This window comes from Poecilia mexicana, unplaced genomic scaffold (assembly GCF_051168715.1).
Source record: "Poecilia mexicana isolate PSO_F unplaced genomic scaffold, ASM5116871v1 scaffold_3, whole genome shotgun sequence".
In the NCBI taxonomy this organism is placed as follows: domain Eukaryota; kingdom Metazoa; phylum Chordata; class Actinopteri; order Cyprinodontiformes; family Poeciliidae; genus Poecilia; species Poecilia mexicana.
In genome coordinates, this window is record NW_028263372.1 from 36,378,725 (window position 1) to 36,400,998 (window position 22,274).

Here is a 22,274-nt window from a genome sequence, read left to right on the forward strand (position 1 = left end):
TGCACATAAACTGACAGTTGAAAGCTAGGAGCCTCATGTCTCAGCAGCTGGTGTACCTCACTACTTTTAATTTCAGTTCCAGTAAAGGAAAAAAACGTGTCAAGCAATCAGCCTCCACACCTTCAACAATAATGTAATGAGGAATTTGTTTTTTGGAAGTCACAGTGCTTTCCACACAGGTCATTCAGTTCAGGTTTACTCTGAGCTGCATAAAGACATAAAGTGGGCCTTCTCTCACCTGCAGAACATTTCAGGACCAGAGGACTAAAGCCTCAGACCAGAGAAACTCATCCAGGCGTTTAGTGGCTTTGATTCCTGCAGCAGCGTCTTCACAGGTCTGACTGACAAACCAACGGTCCAGAAGCTGCTGGTCCAGAACGCTGCTGGTCCAGAACGCTGCTGCTGGAGTTCTGACTAGAACCAGGAGGATAGAGACACCACCCAGTTCTACAGTCCTTCACTGAGAGAAGAGACTTTAAACTGCTGCTGGTAGTTTATAAATGGTTTAGCATCACAATACATTAACGATCTACAGATGTTGCATCAACCTTCCAAACCTCTCAGGTTCTGGTTCTGGTTCTGGTTCTGCTCTGCATCCCCAGAACCCAACATAGATAAGCAACATTCAGCTTCTATGCACCATACATCTAGAGTTTAGAGATGCCTTTGGTTCATATTAGTTGGAACATTGATCAGTATATTTGATGTTTATCTGCTTGATGTTTTTGATGATGGTTTTTGACAAACTGTATTATTGATTGTTTCGTAACTTGTTACTGTATTTTGTTTTCATGGTGTGGAACATTTTGAACTGCCTTGCTGCTGGAGTGTGTTAAACAGATCAACTTGACTTGATTTACTGATGTCATGTGGACAGATTTTCCTACCTGAGCTTCTCCACCAGGTTCTCCCTGACCTGTCTGCTGGGGTCGGGCGTTTCCATGATGCTGGTCGTTCTCTGAGGAACCTGAGACCAGAACCAGAACAGCTGCAGTTACACTCAGAATAAATCACACACAGCTGGACTCTAGTTACTAATTTGTTGACTTTTTAAGAGAATTTCCACAGCATTTTATGTCAGGGATCAACGTAAAGTCTTCTGAATGCAATGCATCTCCCTTTACATTTAAAGCACCACTTCAGGCTGGTCTGATTTACGAAATCCTGATAAAACACTTTCAGATTTGAGTTTAGAAGGTGACAAAATGGAATTTAAAATGTATTTATATAATCTCATTATAAGATGTAGAAGCAATTAATGTGTGTTGCAATTTCAGATTTAGTTTTATTTCACAGATTTCATTGATCAGCTTTTTTTTTTAAAGGGTTTGTTCTTAGTCAGAAAACAACATCCAGTTTCCTGCTGGGCAATATTTAAATCCTAAGATTAGCTTGATGTCCGGGAACCTTGTGTTCTTTGGTGTTAACCATCAGCTATTGTTCACACAGCAAGTGTTGCAACAGCAATGCTCAGTAAAAAGTTTGTTATACTATCACTTCAGAGACATAATTACATTCCAGTGTCTCACAGTGTGACGGTAACTATTCCTCCCAGGTACGTGGCTGTGGTGAGCTTCTAAGATAGATAAATATCTGGGCTGGCCACATTTTTATTAGTCACGTTGCACCATATAGTGAAGATCTAATACAACATGCAGGCAACCAGCTCCCACAATAAGGTATAGTTATGTCTTTGGTGATTAAAATGGTAAAATGAGGATGAAGTAGAAGACAGTCTAATTAGGCTGAAAGTTTGCAGGTTTGTTTTTTCAAAACATGCTTTAAATCTTCAGTTTTTCATTGAATATTAAATGACAATCCAAGATAAAATTAATATATTTTCCTTCTCAGACTTGTTTGATTTGAATATTCATCTTTACATATAAACATTACTGGAAATCACAGATCAGCAACTCAGAGAAAAGTAGAAAAACTAAGGCTGTGTAAAAATAAATCCAATGTCCTTGTTGGCTGGAAACAGAATCTGAAAACAAAAATCTGGCAAATTTATGACGCATACGTAATGGTTCAGGTATGAGTTATGTACACAGTGGCAGTTCGTTCAAATATCGCCGTTACATTAGTTCTGATTTGGGATTTTTTCCAGACTTTTGTTCATATTAATTTAGTTGAGCCATTGCATGGTTGATCAGTTATTCCCTTTTCTTCTGGATGCTGTTCAGCTGGAAGGATTTTTTTTCTGTTTTCATCCGGAACAGTTTTTATGATGTAAAACTGAGTTGAAGAGGCTTCATGGATGCAGAAACAATGAGGAAGTTCCTTCCATCACTTCCAACCATCATAATGTCCAAGGATCACATCCCCTACTCCAGCATCATTCTAGGCAGAGATGGGATGAGGAGTGGCAAAAGCAAAGGAGGTGGATGAGCAGTGCTCAACAACTGATCAGCTATTCGCCGTCTGGATATTAAGCTGCTAGCCTGTCATGACACTAATGAAGCTGTCACATAGCAGCAGCCTTCAGTCAGAGGCCTTTTCAGATTTGTTGTAACAGATTTGTTGTAAGACTGACTGCTGCTGGAAATCCTTCAAGCCCACAGCGTCAATATCCATAAGGACTCTCTGTGGATACTTTTACAACATTTAATGTTTTCTGTCATAGTTTAAAGTGTCAAAAGCTGATTTTTTAATCCAAAACTGCTCCAACTCCTCGACTCTGATGAAGCCATTAGTTGTTCAGCAATTAAAACTGTTGCTGGTTGCTGTGGAATAATGAGCATGAAAACCAGGTATTTGTTCAATTCTACACACCTTAAAAACTGATTGGTCACAAATTTCTAAAAAATAAAAATGAAGGTGAAAGTGTGAGGATTCAGGTTCCTGTGTTGTGTTTTGGTGTAATTAGTGCCTGAGGCGTTTGTGTTGCCCTGCGACAGTCTGGCGACCCGTCCAGCTGACCCCGCCTCTCGCCCGAAACGTTCGCTGGAGAAAATTAAATATGAAAATCAATGCTGGCTGTTGATCTATCAACCAGATCAGAAATCAATCAATAACATCTCAGGTTGAAGAGTTGGTTTCTATTTTCAACAAGCAACAAAAGCTTCACATTCAGTAAGTGATTTATGGCTTCTGTAAGCCTCCTTTAAAAATAAAAAACAAAGTGGAGGCAAATGTTTTCTTTGTTGTGATAAAAGCTGTGTGTGCAAGAACAGCTGATGTTTAATCACATGTCTGTTGAGTTTTTCATCTGTGCTCATAAATACTTTCATTGTTGCAGGTGCATTGTGTACACACCTTAAATTACTGAGAGTTGCTGACTCGGCTCAGCAAACACATTCCAAGACGTGGCATGTATCAAACGTTTGTGAAGAAACCAGGAAACGATCCTCGGTCAACCTGAGGACTCAGAACTGAGGTGAGTTTAGATGCAGCTGCAAACAGAGCAGAGCTGACAGCAGACGCAGCTGCAGGTTTCACACAGCGTTACGGTTACTAATCCAAGCAACTCTGAACTGGTTGGGTTTAAAGGAGCTCAGTGTTTCAGCTGAAATTTGCTCCAGAGTTATGGTGCACAGAAGCTGAATGCTGCTTCTCCATGTTTGGTTCTGGTTCTGCATCCCCAGAACCAGAAGACCTGAGAGGCCTGAAGGTTGATTCAGCAACAGCAGATCTTTAAGTTTGATTATTTTTAACTGATAATCAATGTGGAGTTGGTTTGTTTCCATTTCCATAATTTGCTTCTTTTGTATAAAAATACGACATCGAAAGAAAGAAACTAAAATCTGAAATAAAACTACATCTTTCATCTTATCTGCTGTTATCAAATATATTTCTAATTAGATTATTAATTTCTAGCTATTAAAATAAATATTTAAATATTGTCAATAAAATAGTTGAGAGATGAAATGACTGAACTAGTAAAAGTGGTTCGGTTGGATCTTTTTCCTTTTTCTCACCTTGTTGGTGTAGAAATCAGTTTAAAATATTCCAAAAATGGGTATGATTTTTTTTTATTTTAAATATGTCAAGAATTGTTCAGCAGATGTTTTTTTGGCTCTAGTGGCCTTTATTTGATAGTTAATTGGGTAATGAGAGGAAGACATGCAGTAAAGGTCACCAGGGCCGGGAATTGAACCTGTGACAGCTGTGTTGAGGACTGAGGCCTCCATATGTGGGTTGTGCTGAACCCCTGCGCCACCACAGCACAACCCAAACATGATTTAATTTTTAATTTATACACATGGCAGGTGTTCAGTCAAAGCAAGGATAGAATCATTTATTATAAATATAAGCTTTTACATCCTGGAATAACTTAGAGGCTTTCATAATGGGTGTTTGAATTAAATGTAGATTTTAGTTTATTCAGTTTATTTATTATTTATTTTAATCTGTAGGAATGTTGTGACCACCTCTAGTTTTTCCTTAATTCTTTTTTTTTTTTTTTTTGCTCATGCTTTTCCTTGTTTAACTAATTTTTTTGTCAGTTTTCTTTTTGCTTTTCCTGGTTTTTATGTTATGTAAAACGTTTTTTTTTATTGCCTTTTGCATGAAGAGGCTTAAAGAATTTTTTTTACAGTGTTCTATTTTCTGTTATGTTTTAAAGAGAAAATGTGCAAATTAAATGTCATAGTGCCTTCAAACCTGATAAAAATATTCGCTTTAAGTGACGATGTGTCGCAATGAGCAGCTACAGACATTACTCTGACCTCCAGCGCCCCCTGGTGTTGTGGCTGCAGATTGTAATGGGTACATATATTTTCTTTAGTTTTCACTGGATTTTAAGGAAACAGCAATTAATAATTTGTTTGATTTTAGTTTTAATACCTTTGCTTCTAGGCATTTAGAGAACATATAAGTTCAAAACAGAAGTTTTTATGTTTTAGCTAAAATAAATAAGACATTTGACGGAGTTGATCATATGAATTTGATTTAAAAAATAACTAAACTTGTTTGGCTAAATTTTATGCTACTAGAAATCCTGTTTATTTCCCATTAAATAGTGTCGCATTTCGTTTGTAAGGAAAGTTGCCTGTGTTTAGTTTGCAGAGCCGAGTTTGTTTGTTGCTTCCATTAAAGATTAGCCAAATCCCTTTCACCAAGCTGCTTTTGGTGGAGGCAGTGTGGAGGGTAACAGCCTTACTGTTGCCCTGTGGGGGGTAACAGTAAGGCTTGTAATTGCAGGAGGAAAACTCAATGTAAGAGCTACAGCAGTGACAATTAACAGCAAAAATTTGGGTTATTTATTGTCATAACAGAAAAAAATGGAGCTTCACTAACTATTTGGTTTAATATTTAGCTTAGAAATTAAATATTTAGATTGAAACTGACATTTATGAATGAACAACATGGTGGAAAATGAACCACCATTTTTTTCTCTTATAACAGAAAAAAATAACCCAAATTATTGCTGTTCATTTGTTTAGCTTCACAGTTGGAATCCCATACATTACTTTTTTTGTTAGTAAATGAAAAATAACAGTTAAAAACAGCGTCTGATTTTTCTTAAGTAAATGGACTGGATTTATGTAGTATTTTTGTGAAGTACTTTTCATCATACTTTCACTGAAGCCACATTCACACATCCACACGTACAAATACACACACATTTATACATTTATACACCAATACTTAGATCTTAAGATAACAATATCAACAAAACCTGATCAGATTTTGTTGCTCGGTAGAATCTGTTCAGATCTTCAGGTTGGGATTCCTTTTCTCTCCAAATGTCCAAATAATCTCATTATTGTCAGAATTTCAATTCAACTGAATTAGAAACATGAAATAAGCATTAAACACTCCACACAGGCTCCCAGAAGCTTTTTATTACATAACCAACGAACGTATACATAAGGCCCTTCTCTTTTTACTGTAGGAAAAATGTAAATCTTAATAACATGAACTCCCTTAAGATGCTGGATTTAGTTTCCATAATCAGACAACCTAATCAGGCCATACAAACATTTGGAGCTGTTGACGAGCAGAGGAAGCAGCATGAAGGCATCCAGCTGAACGCGTTTCAGGAGCAGCAGCATTGCTGCAGGTGAAGTGGAACCGGGTCGGAGATCCGATCAGCTGGTTTTTCTCACGCTCAGCATCTGAAAGCAGCTGATTCATTTACATCTGTCGACTTCTGCTGCCAAGAAAACTGTAATCTGTAAATCTGAAGCACTGAAAGCAATTTTAGCTCAGAAGTTCCTCTAAAATATTGTTTGCAAAGCAAAATAAGTTTTGATTTAACCGATAAAAACTCCCAAATTATTATGTCAGATTTAGATAAAATATCTTAAGGCTGCATGAAAAAAGGAAATATGAATTAAAGGAGACACATTACTGAAACCTGATAGTTGAAGGTCTGAGCTCAAAAAAGAAGCTTTTATTTTTGTTCAGAGGCGTCCGGCTTCAAAGATCTCAGTGATCAGCTGAAATCTGGAGTTTAGACTGAGTTGGAGCTAATCGGCCATTTTGGTTAGTGACTGAAATACAGTTTGATTGTTTGGCTAAAAGAAACTGGATCTGATCAGAAAACAGGTTTTATTTGATACAAACTAATTCTGGGCTGATCTAAAAACACATTAAGCAAAATGAAATCCTTTTTTCCTGGAGAGGAATAAAATGTTAAATGCTGAGTGAAAAAAAAACATGAAATAAGCAAACTTCTGATTGTTGCGTCAGCTGTCTTTTTGGATAGTAATAACCCAGTTACTAGTTAATATGGCCCAACTTATTGGGCCAGTTATTAACAGTTAGTTATTACAGTTATTTCTGTACTTAGAAACAAAATATCTTAATTGGTTTTTACACTAAAAAGTGGTTTGGATTGAAACTTTTCACTGTTTTCTGTAAAACCAGGTGAAAAAAGAAAAGAACTGAGTTCTGATTCTGATCAAACCTGATCTCAGACCTTGGTTGGGTAAAAAAGATGGTTTAGTTTGTCTCCTTTAATTCATCTGTTTTCCAGAGGCTCTCAGGGAGCCGTTTATTTCTCAAACTCGTCTTCAATGAGAAAGCTCTGGTCTTCGGCTCTCCTCCTCCTGCTGAAGTAGCGGACCACCATGGCCAGCAGAACCAGCGACAGGACGAAGCCACTGCCGAAAACCACCGTGGTGATGTTGGAGGCAAACACCTCCCTGAACCTCCAGGTTTCTCCGTCCGATCTGGGTTCTGGAACAGCTCCTGGAAAATTCCCTGGAAGACATCAGGAAATGTTCAGTTTTTACTCACACAGGAAACCCGACTGTCAGGTCGCTCAGACTCTAACCTTCAGGAGCCGTGTCACTTTTCGGAGCTGCATTTATCTTCTTGTGCTCCGCTGGAGAACTGGGACCAGCCGGCCCAAGCACTTGCAGAGGACCCTGGGTAATGTAGTGCCCAGTGGTCTCCATGCTCAGCCCTCGTCTGCGACGGCGGGACGGCTCGCTCAGACATCCCTGCGCACATCGGGAAAAGGGATTCCCAGGCTCGCACAGGATGACGTTGCAGATGATGTAAACCTGAGGTGGAATGTGAAGAACGGGAAACAAAAACAAGGATTTCTTTTACTGTTGACCAAAGGATCTCTGGGGTTTGATTTGGTTGTCCTGTTGCCACTCTCAGGATGGGATCTAAAAATATTTTGATGTGATTCATAGTTTACATTTATAGTTTAATAGGATCAAAACCAAACAATTCAAGCATCTCCAGCAGCTACATTCCTCACAATCAAAGTTTTTTATTAATAACTTAATTGGTCCAAATCTTACCTAAAGAACAGAGACTTCTTTGTGTCAATAGGAACAAGCAAAAGTCACATGTGGGATACCACAAGGCTCAGTCCGACAACCCCTCATATTCAGTGTCTACAAGCTCTACATTACGAAGTCACCGGGTGACTCTGAATGCATCCACCTGGGTGTAGTGAAAGACTCAAACCTGAACCTTCAGAGACACATAAAGACGGTTAAAAAGTCAGCCTTCTGTCACCTGAAGAACATTTCTAGGATTAAAAGGCTGAGGTTCCAGTAAGACCCTCATCCTCCTGTAGCTCAGAGAACAGACTTTAAAAAATTGTTGCCACTGAACAACTTAAACACCTGCTGCTGTTGTATCGACCTTCCTGACCAGGTCTTCTGGTTCTGGTTCTGATCTGTATCCAGAAACAGAACTAAACATGGAGAAACAGAAATCTAGACTAAAAACCTGCCTGTTTAGAGTTGCCTCTGATTCATAACAACTGGAACTTTGTTCAACATATTTGACATGTTTTGATGGTTTTGTTGACTGATGTTTGAACTGCCTTCACTAACAAATCCTTTCCACTCCAGTAAGCTTGTTTGGGATGAATGTCCAGCTAGCATGTGGAATCTCTTGAGGACGATAAGTTGGCGTCAGCTTTCAGGCGTTTATCTGATTAATCACAGTGTGGATGGATTAAATTTGAGAAATAAAGACCTTTGGGTCAAATAGGATTGTAGTAGACAGTGAGACGAAGGTTGAGTTACTTGGCCACAGTGTCAAAAATGTCAGGTGGTGAAGTTGAGGTGGTGGCAGCATCATGGAGGGTTTTCCATGAAGTGGATGGATTAGTAGAGAACAAAGTTCCAGTAGCCGGATGGTATAAGTTTGGAAGGCTCTGGGTTTTCCTCTCAGACCTACCTGGTCATAATTTCCGTTGAATTTAAAGGCTTGGATCTCAAAGTTGAAGTTCGTCTGGTTTGACGGGTGGATCTTAACCGTCTCGTCTTTGACACACCTGGAAGACAACAGATGAAAAACGTTTCTCTGAGCGTCCTCAGCGAGTGTTTCTGAGCAGCAGGACTCACCCGTTCTTGATGAGGTCGTAGTACATGGGGTTGTCAGGGTTGTTGTCTGGAGTTCCTTTGCACGACTCGACAAACAAGGTAACGTTTGGCAGCTCCGACACGGCCTGGATGCCCATGTAAATCATCTCCATCATCTTGACCTGCACCGGGTAGGCGTCGGGCGGCACCCTGCTGGTGAAGTTGCCGTCCTGGTATATCTCGAAGCTGTAGCCGAAGCTGCCAAAGCTGGACTCGGTGAAGATGTAGTCGGCCTGGTGGAGGTTGTAGAAGTTGGAGACGCTGATGGTTTTGGGAAACTCGCAGTAGAAGTCGATCTTGACATTGTTCCTCCGGATGATGATCTCGTTGGACCGCACGATGGAGTGGATCTCGTTCTTAAAGACGATGTAGTCTCCTTTGTCCTGTTTTCAGGTGAAACATCAGAGTGAAAAAAGCGAAGCGGCAGAGAGGAATCAGGCCGAGGTGGTTCTGATTTATTCCACACCTCCAGCTTTGTGCCACAGGTGCTGAAGGACATGGTTCCCACGATGTGGGTGCCGTTGGTGGTGAGCGTGCACGACGGGTCTCTGAGTGACAGAAACTCCTCACTGATGTCTGGCATGGAGGCTTTCTCCAAGGCCACCGTCATCTTGTTGGGCAAGCAGGTAACAGAGGCTCTGCCTGGAAATCACAGGAATAATGTGATCATTAGGCCTGTCACAATAAGCAATTAATCAATTAATCACATGATCAATTAAAATAAGCTCAATCATTTCCATTTGCATGATTTCCTGTTTTTCTCTCTCTACCAAAAACTGGATGATGAAACTCTTCAGTTTGGTGCTTTGCTCTCAACTGATTCCTTTTTTTGAAGGACAGTTTTGTTTCCAGAGACTTTATGATTCATTTTATTTATTGTTTCTGTTGTTTTGTTTAAATATCTTCCAATTCCAGTGTTAAATGTTCACTAGAATTTATTTACATTTGGTTCGTCATGGATCTTCACCTCTTTACGACTTCCTGCTTATGCTCTCTTTAAACTAGATAGATAGATAGATAGATAGATAGATAGATAGATAGATAGATAGATAGATAGATAGATAGATAGATAGATAGATAGATAGATAGATAGATAGATAGATAGATAGATAGATCATCTTCTTCTTGAAGATGATGGGTCCCTGCTATCCTTCTGGTTTATGTGCGTATGTGTGTGTGTGTGTGTGTGTGTGTGTGTGTGTGTGTGTGTGTGTGTGTGTGTGTGTGTGTGTGTGTGTGTGTGTGTGTGTGTGTGTGTGTGTGTGTGTGTGCGTGCGTGTATGTGTGTGTGTGTGTGTGTGTAATGTTTTATTGTTATTAGGAACAAACCTTGCAGGACGGCGGTATGGGTCACCGTGACAACGACACATCTCATCTCTGATTGGCTGTGGGATGAAAACAAAACAAGTTGGAGCCATTTTGAAACCAGTAGAGTTAGATAACATCTAAATAACGTGGAAAAAATGAGTCCTGCTTGGTGAGTTTGGACTTTTTGTTTCAGTTTCATTTTTAGATACCAAAGCTACAGCCATTGTTTTCTAGCAGATTTCAGATCAGTTTTGATCATAATTATGACAACTTTTTGTTTTGTTTTATGAAACATTACGACTCGACTACAAACAGCCTCAGTCCAGTCACTGAGTCAAATTTACTTCTTAGACATTTTCAGATTTTATCATTTAAACATCAGTTCAAGCTCCTAATTTAACACTTTATTTATTTATATTTGGAAATGATATGTTGAAAATTTGGCACCAAACTTTTTGGTTACAATTTCACATCTTATTAACCTTAATTTATTCTCTAATATTAATCTATCTGCTGTCCAGTATTTGCATTATTTCCACAACATGAGTGTTTAATTATTTTGCAGCTGTTTACTGTTCAGTACAGCAGTATTTTGAATTATACTTTTATGTTTTCAGCAATGACGTATCAGGGCCATTGTAAAAAAGGAGTACACTTTTGTACAACAAATTCAGAAATTTTGAGATTAATCTAAAAAAATTTGTATAAAACTTCTGGAAAATTTCTGAATTTGAAAAGTCAAACATTTCCAAGAAAATTTCTCAGAAGTCTTCTAAAAAAATTTAATTTCAGAGTTTGAAAAATGACAAATTTTCAGAAATCTCCCATTGTTTTTTTTCTTGCTTCTCCTTTTTTATATATCTATAATGGTCCAAACACGCAGTTAGAAAAATGCTAATCTTTTAAAAATTAATCACTAATTAGTTAGTGTTAGCTGTGATTTTTATGCATATCCAAAGGTGTTTAAGGAACTAATGAGATTAAAATTTAATTAAAAATGATAAAACTCTCATCCTGAACGTCACTGGTCTGCTGTACAGCAGCTGCAGAGAAAACCAGGACGTTTCTGTGTAATGAAATTACTCACGTTGTCGCCGTTTCTGCAGCGAAACAAATCGGGACGAGTTTGTTGGCGTCGCTTTCCTTCGGGGTCCAGCGCAGAGTGACCTCTGCTTTCCCGTCCGACCCGCTTCTGAACTCCTTGGTCATGTTTTGGGGGCCGCTGACCTGGAAGCCCTGGATCCTTCAGAGGAGTAAACAGGACAGGTGTGTAACAGCATGCAGAAATGTTGCAGGAAGCGGCGTTGCGGCGGTCCGTACTGCGCGTTTTGAGCCTGGGCCTCGGCGTAGAGCTGCAGCGTCTGACCCACGCTGGCGTGGAGAACGTCTCCGTGCGACGGCGTCCGGGACAGGAACATGGGCAGAAGGTCACCGGCCACGCAGCTCGATGTCGGAGAAAGGACTGAATCAAAAACACAGAAAAGATTTAATCAGAAGTGACAAATGGGTCAAAAACCATGAAGCCGTTCGATGTTATAAATGTAAGAAATGTTTTAGATCAAATATGATTATATCACCTTCTCCATTTTTCTGCTGCCTTTTTTATTCAGCTTAAAGCCTTTGATATAAAATGTTCTTTTATTTATTTATAAATAAAAAATAAATAAACAAACAATATAATGTAGTATAATTATAATAATTTATATTTAATATAACCAGAGACTATTCAGCAAAATAAAGTATTTTTTTAATGAATTGCCTTTAATCACTATTCATGAATACATTTAATACTGTAATCTGTACATGAAAACAACTCAGGGATATTAGTGAGAATTCAGTGATGTGTCATTTGTTTCACTGCCTTTTTTAGTGGTTTATTTGGCTAAATGAGTCGTTTGTTCAGCGGGTGAATTCCTCACCGTCCACCACGAACTGCAGCTTCAGCCTGCAGAGCGGAGGCAGGCTGGTGCTGGAGGCCTCCCGGGTCACCGTGCTTCCGTCTGCGTACGTCAGCGTCACGTTTTTGGTGGAGAAATCCTCCACCGTCAGTTCAAACACGTGTTGGCCAAGTTGGAGCTCACCTGAGCCTCTCAGCGTACAGGTACTCTGAAAAATGAGTATTTAAAATGAAAAATGGCTGACAATCATCTGATGGTTCTATCTGTAAAACTCTATGTATAAAATACTGTGAGGTTGAAAACTATCCGACATCAGATCGGGTCAGATTACCTCGTCCAGAGTGAAGTTTGCTGGGGCGCCGGAAGCGAAGCGGCATCTCACCACGTCTTCATCTGGATCATGAGCCAGAAGGCGAAGATGGGTGAAGCAGTTCTGAGAAACCCTGCAGGAACATTTTCATTCCCCATCAGGTCAAACTCTGTACTTTTCAGTCACATTTCCCTAACAAGCCGTGTTAGATGAAACCAGACGGTTTCCGGTACCGTAAGGAAGCCACGGTTGCGGTGACGGGACAGTTGTTGATGCGGTAGGAGTCTGATCTGACTCCCAGGTCCATCTCTGCGTGGCTCTCCCAGTTGGATTTGTGCTCCAGATTATTGTCCCAGCAGCAGCCGGAGTCTCTGAGAGTAAAGAAGTCAAAACCAGGATGTGAAAACATCATCATCGTTCATCTAAACACTATATATTTTTTAAGTTTTTCTTTTCATTTCTCCAAATAAATCCAGTCACTGATAGTCACTCTACTACTGCCCCCTGGCGGCCAACATAGGAGACAAACATTATTTTTTGTGTATTACGTATATTAAGCTAAAAAAGGTTGGATTACATGGAATGACATTATTTAATATATCATATAAAAGACATCAATATTTTCAGTTTATTTGCAGAAAGTCACTAAAACATTGATTGTATTATTATGAATATTATGATTTTTAGTAGTTTTGATTATTGCATATTACACACATTTACTGCACCATCCGTGGTGCACAAAGAAGCGTTATCACAGATCCTTCCACCTCAGCAGCTGTCAGAACCATCACTGCTCCCAAAAATCTCAACAAGCCATTAAAATTTAAATTATTGTAAATATTCTGTTGCTTAATGCACTATCAGCACGAACATATTGTATGTTTTAATTCCTCTATCTAGTTACTTAGTTACTTAGTTATTGTATGCTACCTTTTAAATAACTACACAGCTTTGTTTTTTAATCCTGTAAATTTGCCTATATACTCTCTTATTCCTATTTTTCTGTTTTCACATTCATACCTTTCTGTAAATTTACATCCTTCTGTCTGCCTGTTACTTTGCTCCTTTAAAAAGTAAAGGATATTTCTATCCTATTTAATGTTTACTGTCTTATACATATTTTATATTAACATGGAGTTTATGTAAAATGATGGAGAATAAATAACTATGAGAATAAAGCAAAAATGAAAATGAAATAGTACCTTTATGATAACATGAAAAATAAAGCATTAAAAAGAGGAATGTTGAGCATCTTGTAAAGTTATTCTTTGGAATCAGTTTTACAAATACACTGGATCTTTTAACACATTTTAACGGCTTTATCCTCACAGCTTTAAAAGAAAATCTCTTTTGGCCTCAATACTTAGCAGGAAAATGTTCTTTAACTCGAGCAGTTTAATGTATGGCCAAGCTAAACGTCATAATTTACCTTAAACTAATAAACCATCTCATACTAATACCAGTAATAATAACTGAGTCGTCAGAGAACAAAATGTTCTGCAGAAGTTTTCAAAAGAAAGATCTGCATGACCTGAAAGCTTTCTGGTAAATTGTAAATATGAGGAAGCGTCAGCTGTTGTTATTCTCTGCCTTTGTTCTGCCAAAGCTGTCAGCCAAACAAAGACATTCAGGTGTTGATGTGACGCTGAGTTGGATGGAAACTCAGAGGGGCAACAATCCACCGCATTTCTCAGGGTGTGGCAACTTTAAACTCTTTGCTTTCTTTGAAATAGAAAGTACTCCTGGATCAGGGCTTCTTCGTGTTTTCATCTCTCTTTTCTCAAACCTCCAGTGGGTCAAAGAAGATGGCTGCTCATACTGAGTCTGGCTCTGGTTCTGCTGGAGGTTTCTTCTTGTTAATGAGGAGTTTGCCTTTCCACTGTCGCCACATGCATCCTCAGGATGAGAGATTGCTGCTAAGTCAGCGATTTGATGCAATAAAATGAAACCGATTTGAATAATAAGCTGAACCTGAACGATGATCATATCAGATGAACCAGAATCTGGAATGAAACGCCTGCAGATGACATGTGCATTTATACAACATGAATAAACTGAATGTAATCAAATGCCACCTGTTGTCTCTTGTCGGATCCCAGTTGTATGTCATATGTTGTATTGTCTAGTGCTTTGCCTTCTGCTCGTTGGACTGCTCTGAGATGAACCTTTCATTATTAAAATCATCATTCATCTTCAACCTGGGTCTGCCTGCGAATACCTCACCACTACACACCGCCAATTCATGACGCTTATTCAAAGTTATTCTATTCTGTTATTAATGTGACAGATTATTTTGTGAAAATATTTAAGACAACAGAGAAGTCGTTAAAAGTTGGGATATAATCTTTCCAGTGTTTCTAGTATTCCCAGTGTTCCCATTCAGAGACTCGTATTCAGTTATGAAAGCAACAGATAAGATGATAAACCTTCTGCCTTTTGGGGCATCAAGAAGCTGTAACATGTAAATAATAATAAATCTGATGTGAATTAAAAATATAAACACTTTAATTCATTTAAATCTTTATTTGCCTACTGATGTTGGATCAGCTGATTGTAGTTCAACAGTAACTAGGTTTAGTTTTTATTTTCTCACTGAGGTTATATTTTCTGTACTTTCACTTTCAATACAAAAATAGTCATGCTGTGCATTTCTACTGTTTTTTATTTCATTTTGTTCATTGTACTTTATTTTTTGAGTCATTGAAGCAGCCGCCCCTCAGCAGTTGGCGCCCTGGGCAACAGCCTGTATGGCAGCTAATCTGCTGTCACCGATTTCTGCAGGAAACTGAAACATGCAGATAAACCTGGATCAGAGAACTGGTCAGTTCTGGTTCTAGTTGGTCAGTTCTGGTTCTGGTTGGTCAGTTCTGGTTCTGGTTGGTCAGTTCTGGTTCTGGTTGGTCAGTTCTGGTTCTAGTTGGTCAGTTCTGGTTCTGGTTGGTCAGTTCTGGTTCTAGTTGGTCAGTTCTGGTTCTGGTTGGTCAGTTCTGGTTCTGGTTGGTCAGTTCTGGTTCTGGTTGGTCAGTTTTGGTTCTGTTTGGTGAGATCTGGACTCACCTCAGAATGAAACTTGTCCCATTGGGCTGGAACGTTGCTGTTGTGCGTTCTTCAACCTGGCACCATCTGCCCAAAGAATCCTGGTCTGTTTGGACCGCAGCCGACCGGTCCAGGTCCGAACACAACCCACCATCACAGAGCAGAGCCGACTGGTTCTGACAGCTGGTTCTGCCGTTTTGTCGGTGGTAGAAAGTCACCTGCAGGGTTTGAAAAACATAAACTAAACATCCAGGTGTTTCTGGAAAACTTCATCCTGATGTCTTGGATTTATTTCTTAGGATTTTGTTGCTTTTTCACTCAGTTTATCCCAATAAATTAGATATTTGGTTGTTTGTTACCAGTCAGATAAATCTATGAAAATATGAAAATGTTGGACAGCCAGAAAATATGATTTATGATGCAGCTGCTGGGTTCTGGCTCAGGACTTTTCTGGGTTTTGCCCCCTTTTTTAAGCATCATCAGGCAGAACAGGTCAGACTAAATGGGTTCAGCTGAGGAATAATGAGGTTTAGGAACTCAAAGTGAATAAAAAAACAAGCCAAGTCCAGAGAAAATCTTCAGACAACTGATGATGAAGAGCAGTTTAAAAGATTAGAGGAATGAAAGTGAAGAGAAACGGGAGCTTGATCACAACTACAATCATAATCTGATTAGATTTACATCAGAGATTGTAAAATAAATTATTTGACCTGGAAGTAGCTTCCAGGTCAAACCTAAACTGTTTTCCTTCAGTTTAGGTTTCATCTCAACAGGCTGAGTAAGATTCAAAGACATTTTGTTGACATAAGTCATTAGATGCTTGACAGCAGGTATGGGTGACACAGGTGTTCAGCGTGCCAAAAATCACTCCTTTTGTTTATTTCCCAGTCTACCTGACGTGGCCGTTTCCTTTCTCCAGTTAGGAAACAGACTGTAGTATCTCCAACAAACTGAAACTTCAAATGTGACATAAAATCCTTTATGATTTGTTTTAGTCCTGGCTAATGAAGCTTCAGGATTTATTCCTGTCTTCAGTTTGATAGAACTGAATTAAATGAAACATTCAGAATCTGAATCAGCTCTGTGTTTAGTGATGTTCTGTACCTTGTACGTCCCATCTGCGTTCTGCTGCAGCGGCGCCAGGCTGATGCTGTCTCCATAAAAGCTGCTCGCTGAACTGGTCCCCAGCAGGGCCACCAGCAGGAGCACAGCTGCTCCTGCCTCCATGATGCCTCTCCGGTCGGATCTGTTGGTGCCAGAGCCCAGCCCGACACTTTCAGCGCCGCAGACGCAGGAGGCGGTTCCCTCCGAGTTCATCCAACAGGTCTGACTGGATCTGAGCTCACTTCAAACCTTTCATGTTGCAGTAAAATACTGTAGTGACAAAGCGTTTTTCAGCTGGGAGATGTAATTAACTGAGCCTAAAGTTACACTCTACAGGTCCATGGGAAAAAATATTCAATTTTTTCTGCTTTCTTTTATGATTCACATCTGTTTAAAGTCATTTTGGAGAATTTCAATGCCCAGACTTTAACTAGGCCACTCAGATGTAGCCTTACAGGTGTGTTCTGGACCAACAGAGTTTAATCTTAAGGTTACGAACTGGAACATTCACCATGTTTAGGGCATGCTGCGTTGCTGTTTGAAATCTTCTGTCCTACTTCATCTTGTCAGACTGGCTCTGTTTCATTTATTTATTGACTCTATGGGTCCGGCAGTAATCAGGCCAGAGGGTGATCAGTGAAATAAACATAAAGAAGTAGTTTTCAGCTTCTATGCATCACAGATCTGGAACAAACTTCCAGGAAACTGCAAATCTGCTGAAACCCTGAGTTCCTTTAAATCAAGGCTGCAATCCACCTGTTTAACTTTGCTTTTGAACCATAATGAATGGAATATTGATCGACTTATTTGATCTGTATTGATGATCTTGATGATGGCACTCAGCAAAATGTAATGTTTGTTTTCTGGTTTTCTCAACTGGTGACTGTATGATTGTTTATAACATTTTATTTTTGTATTTTTATGATTTAAAGCACTTCGAACTGCCTTGTTCCTGAAATGTGCTATACAAATAATCTTGATTGATTGATTGATTGATTGATTGATTGATTGATTGATTGATTGATTGATTGATTGATTGATTGATTGATTGATTGATTGATTGATTGATTGATTGATTGAAACCTGCTTTTTGTTTGTATTTTCAGTATTTTTTTCCGCTAATAAAATTTCTTGAAAAATGTATTAATGACACATAGGCTAAACTAGAAGAAACTTTTAAATCTAGTACTTTTTCCAAAGTACTGGATTTAAAATTAATTTAATTTACTCTGTAATCTCTGTTTCTTCTTTTGCTCTCCTGCCATTTTAACCAGGAACAAGAGATCCTGAAAAGATCTTCCATTTTATTTATCTGTTTATTTATTTTCAAGCACATGATACAAATCTATCTAAAACTTGCTGCATCTTTGTAACATTATATGGCTGACCAGTAGTTGTTACCAAATAAAACTTAAACATCTTTATGTCATGTTACTACGGTGGCCACCGTATGTTACAGATATAATGCTGAAAAATCCTGTGGGACATGGCGTCCATATTCATCTCGGTACTGCATGAGAAATTATGTTTGCAAGAGTTATGAAGGATAACACAATAATATATATATATATATATATATATATATATATATATATATATATATATATAGCTGACTGTATAGCTCAGTGGGTAGACACCAGTCTACCACCCGGGAGACCGGGGTTCGAATCCGGGCTGGGGCGACTTACAACAGTGCAATTGTGCAATTGAGCTATGCAGTGTGGGTCCTTAGGCAAGACCCTTGGAGCTATATAGCCTACCTCATACCATGAGAGACATTGATACGCATAACATGCCGGCTCAGACGTCGCCCGGCCAAACAAGGTCTGCGTCAGGTGCTGGGGAACCAGAGCACCTTGATGAAAAATGGGCTACTGGAACAAGACGGAAATGGGCGAGAGACGAAAACATGGATCTGTTGGAATGCTACTACTCAAGTAACCCTAGTCAGAGGGGTTACATGCAAAGACTGAGGGTGGAATGGTTACTTCGACACCCACAGTCTACAATGACTGCCAAACAACTAGTAGCTCAGTGTTCCAACATCCGCAAACGGCAACTGCTATCACAACTTGAGATTGACGAGGTACAACACAAATGCTACGGCAAAAGGGAGGAGCCCAAAGATAAGGTCAGGGGGGAGTTAACTACTCCCCACCCCGAGACTGGGTATGCAGCCCCAGTAATGAACGAACTATCAAAGCTGAACGAGACAGCAACTGACCTGAGAGAGAGAATCGTGGCCCGAATGAACACCAGGCAACCAATTACAACGGCTGAGTGAAGTACCATCAGAAAGTCTCATTCAAGATGTGAATGCAGCATTGAGAACAATCCCTACCAACACCATAACAGAAACCAATGAGCTGATATACAACTCAGCATCAGTGATCCTTGAAATGCTCGGCTATAAGAGCAACTATGAGACCCAATATCCATCATGGAAAAGACGGTTAGAGGCTAAGATCAAGATAACAAGGAGGGAAGTTCATAACAATGAAAAGACCAGTACCTAAGAAGTACAGCCAGATGCCCATACCTGAAGCACTCGAAACTGCCAAACAAAGGCTCCAAGCCTTGGCCAGCCGCCTAAAGAGATACACAAGAGAGAATGAAGCCAGGAGGATTAACCGGCTCTTCTCCACCCAACCAGCTAAAGTGTACTCTCAATGGCAGGGTAATAACAACAGAGCAGACCCACCAAGGCTGGAGACTGAACAATACTGGAAAGGCATATGGGAAAGGGAGGCGTCCCACAACAGCAATGCACAGTGGCTAACCTCTCTACGAGAGGACCACAGCAACCTCCCTGAACAAGCCCCGGTAACCATCACTGTGGCAGATGTCCAAGAAAGAGTCTCGGGTATGAAAAACTGGACAGCACCAGGGCCTGACATGATCCATGCCTACTGGCTAAAGAAACTCACTGCCCTCCATGAGCGACTGGCAGTTCAACTGAACCAGCTGCTACAGAATGGGACTCACCCTGAATGGCTAACTGAAGGGCGCACAATCCTGATCCAGAAGGATCCCTCAAAGGGTTCAGTCCCATCCAACTATCGGCCGATAACCTGTCTCTCTACAACATGGAAGCTCATGTCAGGCATCATAGCAGCTAAGATAAATAGCAGAGGAGCCAAACACCAACTCCTTGTAGACCACACAGTCACCCGAGACTGCAAAACCCGACACACCAACCTGTGCACCGCTTGGATTGATTACAAGAAAGCCTATGACTCAATGCCACACACCTGGATCATTGAATGCTTAGAGATGTACAACATCAATAGGACTCTAAGAGCCTTCATTGCAAACTCGATGGGGCTGTGGAAGACAGCCCCAAGACTGGCTACGGATACCGACTTAAGAATGGGGCCACAATCAGTCACCTCCTCTACATGGATGACATCAAGCTGTACGCCAAGAGCGAGCGAGACATCGACTCACTGATCCACACCACCAGGATCTACAGCACTGACATTGGGATGTCATTCGGACTAGAGAAGTGTGGCCGGATGGTTACAAAGAGAGGGAAGGTCGTCCGCACAGAAGGGGTCTCACTCCCAGAGGGAACGATAGCAGACATAGAGCACAGCTACAAGTACCTGGGAATACCACAAGCAAATGGCAACCTCGATGAGGTCACAAGGAAAGGAGCCACAGCCAAATACCTCCAACGAATAAGGCAAGTCCTGAGAAGCCAGCTCAATGGCAAGAACAAGATCCGTGCAATAAACAGCTATGCCTTACCAGTAATCAGATACCCTGCCGGAATAATTAGCTGGCCAATGGAAGAGATGAAGGCCACGGATGTTAAGACTCGGAAGCTACTAACCATGCATGGAGGGTTCCACCCCAAATCCAGCACCCTGAGACTGTACACGAGCCGTAAGGAAGGAGGCAGAGGACTAGTGAGTGTGAGAGCCACTGTCCAGGATGAAACATCTAAGATCCATAAATACATCAAGGACAAAGCCTCAACGGACGATGTGCTCAGCGAATGTCTCAGGCAATGGGGAACAGAGGACGAGGTGCTGGAGGAACCATCATGGGAAGACAAGCCCCTACATGGGATGTACCACCGACAAATAACTGAAGTGGCTGATATCAGGAAATCCTACCAATGGCTGGAGAAAGCTGGACTCAAGGACAGCACAGAGGCCCTCATCCTGGCCGCCCAGGAACAGGCCCTAAACACCAGAGCAATAGAAGCTCAGATCTACCACACCAGACAAGACCCAAGGTGTAGGTTGTGCAAGGAGGCCTCTGAGACAGTCCAGCACATAACAGCAGGGTGCAAGATGCTGGCAGGGAAAGCGTACATGGAACGACATAACCAAGTGGCGGGCATAGTGTACAGGAACATCTGTGCAGAATATGGACTGGAAGCCCCGAGGTCAAAATGGGGGACACCCCCAAAGGTGGTGGAGAATGACCGAGCTAAGATCCTGTGGGACTTCCAGATCCAGACAGACAAGATGGTTATGTCGAACCAACCGGACATTGTGGTGGTGGATAAAGAACAGAGGAAAGCCGTTGTGGTGGATGTAGCAATACCAAGTGACCACAACATCAGGAAAAAGGAGCATGAGAAACTGGAGAAATACCAGGGCCTCAGAGAGGAACTGGAGAAGGCCTGGAAGGTGAAGACCACAGTGGTGCCTGTGGTCATCGGGGCCCTCGGGGCAGTCACCCCCAAACTGGAGCAGTGGCTCAAACAGATCCCAGGAACAACATCAGACATCTCAGTCCAGAAATGTGCAGTTCTAGGCACAGCCAAGATACTGCGCAGAACCCTCAAGCTCCCAGGCCTCTGGTAGAGGACCCGAGCTCAGAGGATGAAAGAGACCACCCACGGAGGGTGAGAGGGGAATTTTTTTTTATATATATATATATATATATATATATATATATACACATATATACACAAAAGGGCATCGGCATAAACTCCTTGTAGACCACACAGTCGCCCGAGACTGCAAAACCCGACACTGCAAAACCCGACACACCAACCTGTGCACCGCTTGGATTGATTACAAGAAAGCCTATGACTCAATGCCACATACCTGGATCATTGAATGCTTAGAGATGTACAACATCAACAGGACTCTAAGAGCCTTCATTGCAAACTCGATGGGGCTGTGGAAAACCACCCTTGAAGCCAACTGCAAACCACTTGCACAAGTGTCCATCAAATGTGGCATATACCAAGGAGATGCTCTGTCCCCACTGCTGTTCTGCATAGGCCTGAACCGATACCGACTCAAGAATGGGGCCACAATCAGTCACCTCCTCTACATGGATGACATCAAGCTGTACGCTCTTGGCGTACAGCTTGATGTCATCCATGGAGCGAGACATCGACTCACTGATCCACACCACCAGGATCTACAGCACTGACATTGGGATGTCATTCGGACTAGAGAAGTGTGGCCAGATGGTTACAAAGAGAGGGAAGGTCGTCCGCACAGAAGGGGTCTCACTCCCAGAGGGAACAATAGCAGACATAGAGCACAGCTACAAGTACCTGGGAATACCACAAGCAAATGGCAACCTCGATGAGGTCACAAGGAAAGGAGCCACAGCCAAATACCTCCAACGAATAAGGCAAGTCCTGAGAAGCCAGCTCAATGGCAAGAACAAGATCTGTGCAATAAACAGCTATGCCTTACCAGTAATCAGATACCCTGCCGGAATAATTAGCTGGCCAATGGAAGAGATAAATTCGGCACAGGAACATCTGTGCCGAATATGGACTGGAAGCCCCGAGGTCCAAAGGTGGTGGAGAATGACCGAGCTAAGATCCTGTGGGACTTCCAGATCCAGACAGACAAGATG

The 22,274-nt window shown here is 41.0% G+C and overlaps 1 protein-coding gene across 1 annotated transcript; it reads right to left on the reverse strand.

The window, feature by feature from the left end:
- Positions 1 to 5,771: 5,771 nt before the first annotated feature.
- LOC106910583 (uncharacterized) lies at positions 5,772 to 16,599 on the reverse strand. Its single transcript, XM_088004538.1, has 13 exons — positions 16,437 to 16,599; positions 15,354 to 15,550; positions 12,530 to 12,667; positions 12,318 to 12,429; positions 12,008 to 12,194; positions 11,409 to 11,550; positions 11,176 to 11,331; positions 10,110 to 10,165; positions 9,247 to 9,422; positions 8,763 to 9,163; positions 8,596 to 8,692; positions 7,223 to 7,454; positions 5,772 to 7,149 (listed from the first exon to the last, which is right to left on the reverse strand). Exons 1-13 carry the CDS (start codon positions 16,557 to 16,559, stop codon positions 6,941 to 6,943), a joined length of 2,226 nt encoding a protein of 741 aa, XP_087860664.1. The 5' UTR covers positions 16,560 to 16,599; the 3' UTR covers positions 5,772 to 6,940.
- Positions 16,600 to 22,274: the final 5,675 nt, after the last annotated feature.